Below are 14,431 nucleotides of genomic sequence, written 5' to 3' on the forward strand. Positions count from 1 at the left end.
AGAAACCGGGGGGCGGGGAACACTGTCATCTGGAAAGAGGTATGAAATCAAATGTTTGGAAGGAACTAATCTGATGGGGGGATGACTCCACAGAAAGGTAAACCAAGGTTTCATCGGGATCAGATAGGCATCTGAATTGGCTCATTCTAAATGGAGTCCTAGGACATACAGATGTAGAAAAACTGGGGGAAAAACACCAGTTCAGTGACACCATCTCATAAAAAAAAACCTAAAAACCAAATTACTGTTATGCAACGGTCTTGAGCTTAACAAGAACACTCAATGAACCAATTATTACTTATTATGTAAACAGAAAATATAACACAACAGTATAGTATTATTTTGACTCAAAAAGCACTTACTAGTGTTAGTATTGGCTAAGGGGTTAGGTTTTCTCTGAATGGCACGTGCTGTTCCTGTGTCCTCATTGATTTGCTGCATAGAATTAAAATCAATAGTATAAACTCGTCCCAGAGTGGACAAGCTTATCTCATCCTCACCGACCTGATGGGCTGCCTGAGAGCAAAGAGAAAGAAACCTTGAATTTAAACATGGAGAAATTAATTACCATAAGACACAGTAGGGACCCTCTAACGTGCTATCTTACATGTTTATTTCATCAAGTCTTAAAGTAACAGAACATAGAGAAGCTAATATTGTAGATATGTCACAATTCATTCACAATAAATCACGTTTTATTAAAGATATATACCTAAGGCCCTAGCAGATACCCCAAGACAAGTGCAGATAAAATTCTAATGCAGTACCCAGTTCTGTAACATCACTGACATAAAGACAAAATTAGTATTAAGTTTTTAAGACATTGCTGAGAGAACGAAAGTTGTTATCCATAACCATAGTATTCTAATTTTTAAGTTAAAAATGTTTAATGATGAATTCTTAGTTACCCACCAAACTCTTCCTTTGAACAAAATGATCTTTTATTATTGTCCTTAGAATAATAAGACCTTACAGACCTTACACCTAAAGGTTGCACTAAGACTGAAAGGAACACAACTAAGACTAAAAGATTAATTGCCAGGGTGGCATGGATTACGCTGAACATTGCATGGTTTCAGGCAGCCTACAGAAGACACAATATTCACTCTCAGTGCAGAATCCAACCTAAGCAGAGACTCCCAGGCTACTGGAAGAAAGGACTGTTGGGAATACAAGAAAGCAATGCACAAAAGATCAAAGTTAGTATCCATGTAAAAGTGGACTGACTCTAAATTTAGATTTCTTCATAATTATCTCTTGATTTTTAAGTCTATGCATTAAAATTTTTTCAAACCTCCACTTTCAGAAACTGGAAGATATCTTTAAGGAGGAGTATCTATTCTAGAAATATGATGTTATAAGAGTATGCTAACACCAAAGGTTGAAAGTAGATTAACATTTATAAGTATCTTACATATTGAAAATTAGTAAATGATGCACTGCATTTCAAATAACACAATATTCCGTAAGGTAGACCAAGTGACTCAAAGATTTCTAAAAATATTTCAGCACAAAGGTATTAAATATGGAAATAAAAATAATCTGGGAATGGTAGTGTCTGCCTGTAATCCCAGCTATTCAAGAGGCTGAGGCAAGACCACAGACTGGAGGCCCAACTAAGTGATTTAGCAAGACTATGTATGAAAATGCAATGAAAAATGCTGTGGAGCTAGAGCTTAGCGTTAGAGTGTGAGTTTAACATGTGTGAGGCCCTGAGTAGAATGCCCAGTATAAAAAAGAAAAGCACAAAACCTATCAGGGAAACTATTAGTATTTTGATATATTCCTTTCTTTGTGCTATCATTCTTTATGTTGTCAAGTATGCAAAAGATTTACATAATTTTGTATGCTTTCATAATTCTTATGAAAAATTTTCCATTCATAACCAAAGTATATACAAAGCTATGGACATAGCATAATTTATCAGTCACCCTGAGGCAGATGTTTGTTTTCATGTTTTTGCTACTAAAGGTACTGAGAAACATGCAAATCTTTGAAGAGGTAGGTTCCTTTTGGACTGAAGTAGGTTGATAGGTTTTAAAAACACATAGCCTAACTCCTCCAATGTCTCCTTTTGGAAAGGAGGAAACTAGAGAACACAGAATTGAAATCACTCGCTCCAAGTCAATCAGGTAGTGAGCAGCAGAAGCAGGACTAGAACATCATTGTTTTCTGACCTGAACAGAAATGAGGACCTTGTTCTCAGGAGACAAAACAAGAGAATCTTGAGTTAATTCAAAACGAGCATACCGCAGTACACACGCCCACCTCCCCATTCCATCCCTGCACCCACACACCACCAAGATAAACACATTTAAACGGTACGATGAAACTACTACCTCAATGATCCGGCTGTCAATCCTGTTATAGGGATGCCAGAGGCCCCGGTCGTCGCGCCACTGCCATATCGCACCGTCTGTGTTCTGTGCATTTCCCTTCTTCAACATGGTATCAACAGCAAAAATGCCTTCTTTTGGTAAACATGGCATAAGTTCACTGAAAACAAAAAGCAAAATTATTTTAGGAAGCAGCTTCCTGAACTAGGAGTAAATGTTAGGCCGTTAAGATAAAATTACTTCAGACAAACCACAATTATTATCGCCTCATCTTTACCAAATCAGCGATGTTAGTTCATACAACTCTTGAGGACTTCGTGGAACAAGATCAATCTGCTCCTGACAACTCCCATTGGAGGCACCACACAGGAGGAAGTGAAGTGTTTCTGCGATGTCTGTGAAGCCAGCAATAAAAAACAAAAGACTATGAATCTACTTGTAACACTTTTATTTATTAAGAGGCAATTCCCTAGTTAGAAAAACAATCAGAATTACCTTCTTATAAAAATCAGGGAAACTAAAGTAAGTATCAAAATTAGCTAGAATAAAAACCTAAGAAGAAATCTAGGTAGATTTCATTAAGTTCTTTCTGGGGGTTTCATTTGAGTCCAAAACTTCCAGCTGAGTTTTGTACTGTGATTCCATCCACCTCATCCCTCACCACTCATAATTTAGCCCTTTCTGTGAGGTGCACACAACTATATGTAACAGTATACTCAACATACTTTCATTCCAATATATCAATATACTTGTCACTGATCCAAAAAATATTAAGATGTGTAGCAATTGACTACATGGTCCTAACACATGCTGTGCCCTTTCTCGTGATGCTAGAATGGAACCCAGAGCCTTGAACATGCTTATACTGAACTATTCCACCAGCCCGAAGTTTTTCTTCATTAATATCCAATGTTACTAAGTAGTATGTTGTACTTGTGCTTGGCTTATATTGACCTTACTTATTAATAGAAAAAGTCATTTTTCCTATAATAAAGTAATAAAATAGCACTTACTTTGCTTCATAAGTTGAACAGCTAATGTCGGACAGTTGGAACACATCAGAGAAAACATGCGAACCACCATTATAAACATCCCAGAACTTAAAATTGGTGGAGTCACTACCAAGAGTTGTTGAACATTTGTAAGGAGATCTTTAGAGGCCACCTGCTGAAGTAAATTCTTCACAAACACAAGAAAAAAAGAAATTATTATGTTCTGATCTTAGCAGTTCAACTTACTTAAAAAAAAACAAAAACAAAAAAAAACCAGGGCCAGCGAGATAGCTCAGGCAAGCACAGGGACCGAGGTTCAATCCCTAGCACTACATGCCATGCCAGCCCCGCCTCCAGGTGTGCTGAGCCGGCCACTGAGACCAGGCATGGTTATGCATGCCTGTAATCCCAGGGCTGGGGAGGCTGAAACAGGAGGATCACTATAAGTAAAAGCTATGTAGTGAGACCCAGTACCAAATACATTAAAAAAAAAAAAAAAGACAAATGCTTACCTCTTCATGTTGGAAGTTGTCCACTAGACGTGCAAAACAAAGGCAAGTGCTTTCTACTGACTTTTTATCCTATGTTTTAAGAAGGAAAATGGAAGTTCATTTTTACAAAACAATGACAGTCACACACATCACTGTCTTATCTTCTTCCTAATCCCAAATTCTTTAAGGCAACCTCCATTAGCGAATGTGATCTCAGCCAATGTAAAGGAACTGAAGCAAAGCAGGGTCAGTAATTTCCAAACTTTCAAAGCTAAGACAGTCATACTATTGAGCAACCTCTCTCCTCCATAAATGCACTCAAAAATGAAAGCAAATACACAGAAAAGAACAAATACTGTGCTTATATAATAATCTCAATAGCAAAACAAAAACATAATAAATATTCTATTTTGTTTTAGAACTATCCCAAATTAAAATTTAAATACACACACACACACACACACACACACACACACACACACACACACTATAGTTAAGTATAAATGTATGAACCAAACGTATACAGGAACATGAGAGTCCAAAAATTTTAGAATTCGTATGTATGCATACACACACATTGCAAGGGGTGGTGCTGCCCTACAACTAATCCCTTATGAATATCAAAGGTGACTACAATAATGTCAAAACCTGTACACATAAGAACAGAAATACTATTAAAACAATCTAGACATATTCACTAGAAAACTAAGAGTGACTATAAGAATGATTTGCTATTTATTATAAAAATAGAGGAGCCTCACTGAGAAAACTTTAAGTAACAATAAGGGAAGAATATTTTATTGGCTTCACTGGTGTTCTGATTTTCTTTCCTAATGGAGTTCATATGCAAAACCTAGTTTTGCTGCTACAAAAATAGGTATCTAAAAGCCCTGTACAGGTAAACCTTTTAAAACTTACAATGATACAAACAGCCTGCTATGGCATGTATACCACACATTCATCTCTGCTGTCATCATGTTAGGTGTAGAAGAGTACTACAAAGTAGCAGTCAATTTCTCTGGTTTTTATACCTCATTTCTAAAGCAAAGACTTCATTTCAGTCAACCATTCCCACCAAGTGATACTGGGATTTGAACGCAAGGCTTTGACATTGAACTGAATCTGCAGTCTATTTTCTATTTTGAGACAGCATTTCACTAAACTGCCCAGGTCAGGCTTTAACTCAGGATCTATCTGCCTCAGACTTAAGAGGGTGGGAATGATGAGGCGCCCTGCCTGGCTCATTTTTAAAAGCAACCTAAAGAATAAATGACTCTACTCTGTCTTGATCATGTTAGGAACAAAATACTTGAGAGTGACTTAATCATCACTATTTTATTCATCTTGCATGCATCACTTATTCACTCAAATGTATTTTATGTACCCAATTCATTTTTTAAGCCATGCTTTTTATAAAGGTGATTTTAAAGCTAGATCTTAACAATAGCTTTAGGATTAATATTAATACTATAAAACATGAATTCAGCATTTTTGTTCTGGTAGTAGTAGGAGTAAAACCTAGGGCTCTCATGCAACCAGGCCCAGACCATTAACTTAAAGGGGTTTTTTTTTGTGTTTTGTTTTTTTTTTAATCCAGCCCTCTACAACCTTAAGTTTAGCTCATAATCCATCCTCCAAACCCAACTGCACAGAAAACTTCCTTTTCAGACTTTATCACTGACTGCAGTCCGATGACGTAACCGCCTACAGGCACACTTTTGCTCTTTGCCAAACCCAGACTGCAGTCTACGTTTCTCATTTTCATGTGAGACTGTCTTGTTTCTCCTCTAGTATTAACCCATGTCCTCCAGCTCCCATCTGCCTACTCTAATACCCTTCAAGACAAAATGATCTTTAAAAATAAATGACAGGGCTGGAGAGATGGCTCAGTGGTCTAAAGCACCTACTTGAAACAAGCTTGGCAAAGCACAGGGACCGCGGTTCGATCCCCAGCACCACATGCCAGCCAGACCCGCCCCTTGGTGGGCTGAGCTGGCCACACACACAATAAATAAATGTAATAAATAAAAATAAATATAAAAAAAAATGACAAATTGATCTTTCCAAAATGAAATTCTGATATCATACTGAATAATTGCTGCAATATATTCCTTAATGTCAAAATACTGGTATCAAACAAAGGAATGACTTCATTTGGGCATACCCAACAAAATAGTATAGATTAAAGCTGGGTGTACTGGCATATGCCTGTAATCCCAGTACTTGGGAGGCTGAGACAGGAAGTTTGCTGTTGAGTTCAAAGCCATCCTGGCCTACACAGTGAGTTCAAGGCCAGCCTGAACCATGTAGCAAAGCCCTCTCAGGGAAAAGAAAAAAAAAAAAAAAATAATAATAATAATAATAATAATATATAATATAAAATAACCTACTATGTTATATGCCTGGATAATAAGGGTCAGAGCACTTTCATTTATTACATTCTGATAGAAGAATTTTTAATACACAAGTTAAGAAGCCATGATTCTGTAACAATACAGAAATAGATTATTCACATTACCTGATGGGTTAGCCTTTGGGTAAGCAATGGGAGGGAATCTGCCACAAAATGGAATTCATCTGGTGTGATACTCTGGCAGCAATTAGCTGCAATTGCTAGTGCATTTCTTTGGGCATTTATGCTGAAGAATTCTAGATACAGCAAGCAGTCTGCCAAACCTCCCTAAAATATAGAATACTGTTAAAGTGAAGAAAACTCCTTTATCAAACATTAACAGTATCAACAACAAAATGTACCAAAATTCTAACATTCCACATTAAGCAATATGCAACTTAAAGAGAATGCAATCAGGAAACTGGTACAAGTGTCACATAAAATCCAATGTTAAATGAGATATGGTTCTTTGGTACAACACATACCGCCTGCAGAATGGCTTTACTGTGTCTCCGTGACAACATCTCCAAGGCAGTCAAGGCCTGTTCTGCCACATCAATACACTGAATAACTTGCAGCTGGGGACACAGAAATATGTAACCTAAGGTTAACATTTAAGTTCTTTTCAAAGTAGTTTGTTTTCCACATGACTAACATTTTCTCTAATGTCCTCACCCTTTACTAAGAAAAACACATCACTGATGAGCTGAGGCTATAAGGTACAAGACAACCATAAAGTTTCCTCCCAATTACACAGCTCTGTCTTACAGTACTGAAAACTGTGACACAGAAAATAAATTTTCATATATTCATTTGATGAGTTTTAGAAGAAATTTAAAATATTAAGTTTCAAATTTTATACCATATTCTGTATTTATCATAAAAAGCAAACTTTACTACACATTAAAAAAAGAGCAACAGGGGGCCTGGCCATAGCTCAGTCCTTTAAGTGGCTGCTTCCACAAAGCTGTCAGCCTCAGGTTGCTGGAGTTTGAACCTCACAACTCTCCCGCTGGCCAAAAGTGCCCTGAAGGCATTTGAGGAACAAAAAAAAAAAACCCTTATTCCAAAAAAAGAGCAACAGTCCATTAAGTGCCTATAATACAGACAAAAGACATATCACTATCCACAAAAACCATACAAGAAAACTTTCTTTTTCTACTGCCTCTTAGTTTCTATCCTGAGCAAGGCATGCAATTTTACCTTCTCCACTATAAAATAAGAATACAGCTAATTAGTCTCACTGGGATGTTTTCTAGAAATTAAGATTTTAATCAAATGTGTTAAGTTCCTCTCTAAAATGTATATTACTAATGCAGTGATTGCTATTACTAAAAATTGTAAAACAGGGCTGATTTTATAAATGACTTATTAGATTTAGCTTTAAACTACTGGTCCACCACACACTGAGTATTTTTCTGGAAGCATGGCTTAAAAATATATACATTAGGGGCTGGGAAAGTAGTTGAGTGATAGAGCTCCTGTGTAGCACAGGTATGGCCCTCAGTTCAATTTCCAGCACTGTGAACTTTTCGATCAGGTCTACTCTTTTGAACAAGTGGGGAAAGCAGGACAAGAGTAAGTACCTTCTCTAAAAAGACAGGGATGGCATCCACTACGACCGCAGATGATCGAGGAAGTGCTTCCATCATGTATGTTAAGGCTCGGCAAGCATGGTTCATCTAGAAAAAAAGTGTGATGCCTACTCAACAACAACTCAGAATTAAAATGCAGACTATTTTTAATATATGAAATATACTTACAATATCAAAATTATGCTCCATTTGCAGTAATGTTATCTGTTAAAAAGATAACAAAGAAATTAAAAGCTGCATTCAAACTGAAAGGTTGTAGAAATATTTATTTCAAGAGAAATTAAAATATTATGCAAGATTTATTTATCGTACAAAAATAATATGAGAAAATCAAGCAGATATACATAAGAAATGACTATATTTAGGATGTCATTTATGACTCAACATGATCTGACTTGAGGGTGTTGCCAGGTCAAAAGTGAACACTTCCTGTTGCTAATGATCCATTTGGTGGCTCTAAACTCCTTCACATGGCCATGGATATAGTGTCAACCAGTGTTTCATACATAATAGCAGAGCAGCAAGGAAAAACTACAGATTTAACTCTGGTGAGCAAGTTTCTCTTGAGACATAAGGCCTATTTAACTTAGCTGAAATTTCAGTACAAGACTGGTAACAGAAACTACATACTAATTAGAGCAAAATTAACATACTTCTTCCACTCATGAGAGACTCTAAATATCTATTATTGTGTGTGTGTGGAAAAGATCTTAAATGGATTTCCACCATGCTTTTCAAATGAAGGAATGCAAAACAGCTAGAAGTACACAGTCCATCTCCCTGAGGTCGCTGAGTCACAGAAGAAATTTCCTCTTTTAGGAGGGAAATAGTCATTTCCTTCTTCTAGCTAGGTGGAAAAATCTGAATGCACTGAAATTAAACTATAAAATACCCTCAAATTAAATCTCTAACTATATGGGTAAGAGATATCAGATATTCTACTCGAGATAAGATACTGTGGTATATCATATGTCCCAAGGGCAAAATACAGTAAGAATAGCTGCAGAGAGATTTCCTTAGATCAAAACTGTTTGTGGCCACATCTATATAGCTACTGTTATGGTTTGTTTGTGTCTAGGTGTCCCCCCAAAGCCTCATGCAGTCATGGGTCAGCTTCTGGAGTTTGTGATTATTGTGGGTGTGGGTGCTGCACCTGCCCTGGGGCAAATAATCTGCATTACAATGTGAGGAGCAGCTAGCCACCAGAGCGCAGCCCTTCCCTTTGCTCGCTGCTCTTTGCTGCCACCATGAAAGGTTGCTTTTTTCTGCCATGTGCCACTCTGCCTTGGAGTCAGCTGAATATGGACTGAAACCTCCACTGACTGAGCTAAATAAAGCTTTCCTTCCTTCATTTTGGGTATTGGGTATTTGTCCCAGCAATGAGAGAAGAGTAACTGAGACAGTAATGATTAGATACTATATTTAATTGTGATAAAAGGTAACCTGGACATTAACAACAGCCAGCATTACTAGCTGGTCTCATTATGGAAGTTTAGTAAGTACTTAAACCTAACCAACAACCAAATTAAATAAAGTGGGTTATGTGTCACCATCCCTGGCTATAGTTAATGGTTTGTTTATCTAAAAAAAAAACTGCATTTTAACTACGGGTGGTTAATGGTTAGCTCATTCTTCATTATGATTAATTTTTAAATGAACGAACCACAAAAGAAAGATTCTAATCCAAATCATGGAAACCAAATCAGCAATGTGAGAATGGTGACAACAGGCAAAAATCTTGACATAAAAAGGCTAACACTGCTTTCATGAAATACTCAAGGTAATATAAATGTTTTACTACCAGGAAATTGCTAAGATTTGAAACCTGGCTTCTAATATGAGGTCTGACTGGCAAAGAGGCAAAAGTCTGGCTCTGTATCAACACGAGCCAGAGCCACCTCATCCAACACTAAAGCCATGGGAGGCAGGTCCTGCTGGATCACCTGCCAACTCCCTAAGAACCCCGGAGAAGATCTAATGCCAACAGCCCTCAAATGCTTTAATAAAACAAGGAGTGCTCCAGAGTCATTCCTGAAAGCTAGGATTAACCTGATTCCAACGAAAGAGCTAATCAAAAAATAAAACTACAGGCAAATTTCTTCAATCAACACAGATGCAAAAATCCTCAACACAATACTGATAACCAGAATGCAACAAATCATCAAAATGATCATACGCCCTCACCAAGTTCCCAGGGATGCAAGCAAAGTTCAACACTAACTGACAAATGTAACACATCACATCAATGCAAGGTCAAAAATCGTATGATCATCTCAATGGACATAGAAAAACCTGACAAAATGCTACATCCACTGATAACAAAAACAAATCTTGAAGAAGAACCTTATCTCAATCTGATAAAAGGGATTTATGACATACCTACTGCCGAAATATTAAATCAGGCACAAGTATCTTCTATTACTACTCTTGTTCAACAAAGTACTGTGAACATTAGCCAGAGCAACCAGACAAGAGGAAGAAATAAAAGAGATGCACAGGCAAGGAAGAACTCAAAATATCATTATATGCAGACAACATGATCCTCTCCACAGAAGATCCAATAATTTCACCACAAGATTCCTAGAATAACCAAATTCTGTAGCATAATACAAAACACACCAAAATCAATAGTGTTCCTATTCATCAATGAACTCACTAAAAACAGTACAATCAACAATTTAATACTTGGAAAATTAACCAAATCGTGTTAAGTAACAGACCTCTGCAACAAAAAAAACACTACAATATCCTGCAAAAATATCTAACAGAACATCAGAAAACAAAAAGACACCCTTTTTTGCTAGGTAGGCAGAATCAACACACACAAAACCACCACACTTCCAAAACTGATGTACAAATTTAATGAAATCTCAACTAAAATAACAACAGCATTCCTCACAGAAGTAAAGAACATAATCATAAGACTTTTATAGAAAAAGAAGAGAACCAGAATAACAGAATCCTGGACAACATGAAGAAACCAGAAGGCACAACAATCCTGGATTTTTAAGTTATACTATAAAGCTACAGTGCTACTACAAAGCAGCATGATTGGAAGGGGTGGGAGGGGAGGGAAGACAACAAAAAACAGCCATGTACATCAACAGAAAACAGAGGATGTACAAACTCCAAGCTCTTTCCAGTATCTAATCTTTGACTTGGGCCAAAAGCATGCACTGCAGGTAAGACAGGCTCTTTAACAAATGGTGTGGGAACATGCAGAAGGTAGGAACTAAATTCCTATTGCTTGTCATGTGTTAACTAAAATCAAAATGGATTATGTTTCTTTTTTTTCTTTTCTTTTCCTTTTTTTTTTTTGGCAGAACCCGGAATTGAACTCAGGCCCTGGCGCTTCCCTGGCAAGTGCCAGGGCCTGAGTTCAATTCTGGTTTCTTCAAAAAAAAAAAAAAAGAAAAGAAAAGAAAAGAAAAAAAAGAAACATAATTCATTTTTACTTTTTCTCCTCAACATCTTATATATTTCTTTCTTTTTTTCCTTTGTTCTTCCAATTTTGCATGAACGCATCTGGTAATATGAACAACTGGTTGGAATACAACACTGCATTACAACAAATACGGTGAAATCGTATTACTTTGTTTAGTGAAATTATACTTCACTTGTAACTTTTCTGTTTTAATACTATTTTGTACTCTCTTTATATATTTTTTTAATTTATTTATTTTATTTATGTGTGTGTCCAGCTCAGCCCACCAGGGGGCGGGGCTGGCTGGCATGTGGTGCTGGGGGATTGAACCACGGTCCCTGTGCTTTGCTTAGCTTGTTGTAAGTAGGTGCTTCAGACCACTGAGCCATCTCACCAGCCCCTTGTACTCTCTTTAGAAAAAAAAAAAAAAAGACCCACAAAATCAGAACTTAAAAAAACAAAACAAATCCCGCTACCCATAATTTGATAATAGGTTCCAATGAAGTCAAACCAATATAATAACAATATATTAACCAAATACTTCATTTTTCTTCTCAGTTGTCCTGCATATATAAAAGACATACATAGTATTTAATTTCCAAAATAAAATAACACTACAATACATAGTAATGTTTATGTTAGCCTTCTGTAAGCATACAAATCAGACATAAATTATTACCAAGTAAGTCACTGTTCAAAAACTATTATTATGTTAAGGGACCTATACAACAGTAATGACAGTTTCTCTTAAAGGCTGACACATTTGTACTGCAAGAATCAAGGTAATTACTGGTGTGATGAACAGCTTAAAAATCAATTATTTAAATATTAAAGATCTTGAGAATATACATCAAAAAATTGACATAGAAAATTCACTAACTCGGGCTCAGGTAATAAGAGCTCTCACCTACCATGTGTGAGGCCTAGGTATGAGAGGGAGGAGGAGAGAAAGAAAAAGAGAGTGAAAAACCACAGAAAGATACAAAGTCAGAGAAAGAGAAAGGAAGGAGAGAGAGAAGATGGAAGGAGGAGGGAAGGACGAGAAGGAGCAAAGGAGAGAAAGGAAAGAGGTTCAGAGAGAAAGAAGTGGGGATGGGTAAAGGGACAAAAAGAGGAAAGGATAGGCTAGTCAGGCAGGGAGGGAGGGAAATTTGCTACCTCTATATTAGCAATCATTTCCCATATCTACAAGCACAAAACAGAAGCACCAAGTCACAGACTCATCTCTTAATTCTATCATACTTTAAAATTCACAGTAACAGCAATTATGTATTTGGCAAAAACTTAACCACATTCTAAGGTGTGCTTACCAAAGCTGGAACAACGCTCTTCACAGGGAAACCTCCCAGTGTCTCCTCATTTCCCATTACTAGTAATTGACACATTTCAATTACTGCCTGAAGCTGCTGACTTTCATCACTGGCTTGTAGTCCTTGCAGAAGCTGCTGGGCCTTAGAACCTTCAAAAAAAAAAAAAAGAAATCATTAATTTTTAACATTTAAGAAAAATACTGCTTTGAGATAAACTGCGACTCCGAAGCTGGCTGCTTTTCTTCTTGGGAGGCCAAATAAGAGCTAAGTCCACATTAGGGTTAAAGCATTTATTCCCTTTGTGAGGGCAGAATTAAAGTAATTGGATTTGCTCTGTAATCTCACTTTGTCTTCTGTGAAAAGTTGATTCAATTTTTATTTATTTATTTATTTACTTATTTATTTATTTTTGGCGGAACCAGGAATTGAACTCAGGCCCTTGTGCTTGCCAGAGAAGCGCTTATTCTACTGAGTCATCTCCCCGGCCCCTTGATTTCAATTTTTAGTATAAACTGATAGCTTTAACATACCTGCTTTTAAAGAAATGTATATAATGAGTAAAAGTTTTCTGCAATTATAAAGACCTACTAAATGATACTCAGACTTCAAAAGAAATGTTTATGTTCTCTAAACATTTCCACCTGAACAAATGGAATCCAAAGAAACAAAGCAAGAAGGATAAGCTGAGTAGTTCACCTAACGAAAGAGGGTGTAAAGAATGAAATATTAAGTAAAATACCTATGTCCTTCCATTCCATATGCAGGCTGTCAGAATATTTCTACTGTAAGATTCAATTAATCACCTAAGCAACAGAAACACTCAAAAATTCACACGTGGGTTTCATTTTTCATTAGGATTTTCCTACTTAAAAATGACAATTAACTCAATGAATGTTTACCAAATCTATACCTGATGTTATTTTCAACTTTTAAGCCCTATTATTCTCTACACCTTTTAAAATTATTCTTCGTACATTGGGTTTTTGTAGTCCTACATCATTTAAACTGACATGTCTAGGACCCAGACATACATCTGGAAACAGCCAATGTGGAACTTACACTGAAGTCAAAGCTTTTTATAATTTTCAGTAATCTTTCTGAGGTATAGAACTTTAGCGCACATAGTATTCCTTCAAAGATCTGTCTTTGCTATTAAGGCCACAGCTAATTAATTCCATAATTACTGCTGCCTACCTGTTTGACCAAAACGAAAGGTCCATTTGGAAATACACTGCAAATTTTTTAACTAAACAGCATTAATCCAAATCAGGGAAGATATTATTATGTTTAATTAGAAGAAATAAATGAAGTAAATGAGAAAAATTAAAGAACTTCCAACTGCTTCTAATTCATTTTTAAATGATAAAGTAGTTCATACCAAGTATATCTTACGGGACAACCACTTAAAAGAGGAAACAATGGCACATACATCATCCAGTGGGTATCTTCTAACATTGGAGCTGCCAATTCTATATTAATTTCTTCAACAAGATCAGTACCATCATCAATACACCTTAACATCTGAGATGTTATCCCAGAGAGCGTATGCCAAATGGAAAATAACAAAAAGCAGCCAAGCTGCAGCAAGATATTCTCTAATACAGGAAGAAAATCTAACTGTGAGATCAGATTCTGGACTTAGAAACAAAAAGAAGGAAAAGCAGCTTCCCCCAGAGCAACCACTGAAGAACAGTAGCCATGGCCCCACACTATCCTACGGCCACGGGCCTCAAACAAGAGCCACAAGGTAACTAAGAAGGTGAGCAAACCGAGGCACAGCTGCCATCGCCAGGACATGGTCCTGGGGTGTGCGGTTTCGTCCCCTACAAACAGCTCACCATGGAGCTGCTCAAGGTCTCCAAAGACAAATGTGCCCTCAAGTTCATCAAGA

The 14,431-nt window shown here is 36.8% G+C and overlaps 1 protein-coding gene across 29 annotated transcripts in view; it reads right to left on the minus strand.

Moving 5' to 3' along the window:
* The window catches only part of Trip12 (thyroid hormone receptor interactor 12), a 164,240-nt gene that overhangs the window by 56,165 nt on the left and 93,644 nt on the right, over positions 1-14,431 (minus strand). For 10 of the 29 annotated variants that reach the window (XM_023722104.1, XM_023722102.1, XM_023722099.1 and 7 more), the window contains 10 exons: positions 12,541-12,689; positions 7,975-8,010; positions 7,798-7,893; positions 6,697-6,789; positions 6,338-6,499; positions 3,841-3,909; positions 3,350-3,515; positions 2,614-2,731; positions 2,340-2,496; positions 363-516 (listed from right to left, as the gene is read on the minus strand). In XM_023722104.1, the coding sequence (XP_023577872.1) occupies positions 363-516; positions 2,340-2,496; positions 2,614-2,731; positions 3,350-3,515; positions 3,841-3,909; positions 6,338-6,499; positions 6,697-6,789; positions 7,798-7,893; positions 7,975-8,010; positions 12,541-12,689 (1,200 nt within the window). Of the gene's footprint in view, positions 1-362; positions 517-2,336; positions 2,497-2,613; positions 2,741-3,349; positions 3,516-3,840; positions 3,910-6,337; positions 6,500-6,696; positions 6,790-7,797; positions 7,894-7,974; positions 8,011-12,540; positions 12,690-14,431 lie in introns of all 29 variants that reach the window. The other 19 variants (XR_002822379.1, XM_023722100.1, XM_023722096.1 and 16 more) reach the window with 7 other exon arrangements.

The sequence above is a fragment of the Octodon degus genome, unplaced genomic scaffold, assembly GCF_000260255.1.
Source record: "Octodon degus isolate 3935 unplaced genomic scaffold, OctDeg1.0 scaffold00089, whole genome shotgun sequence".
Lineage (NCBI taxonomy): Eukaryota > Metazoa > Chordata > Mammalia > Rodentia > Octodontidae > Octodon > Octodon degus.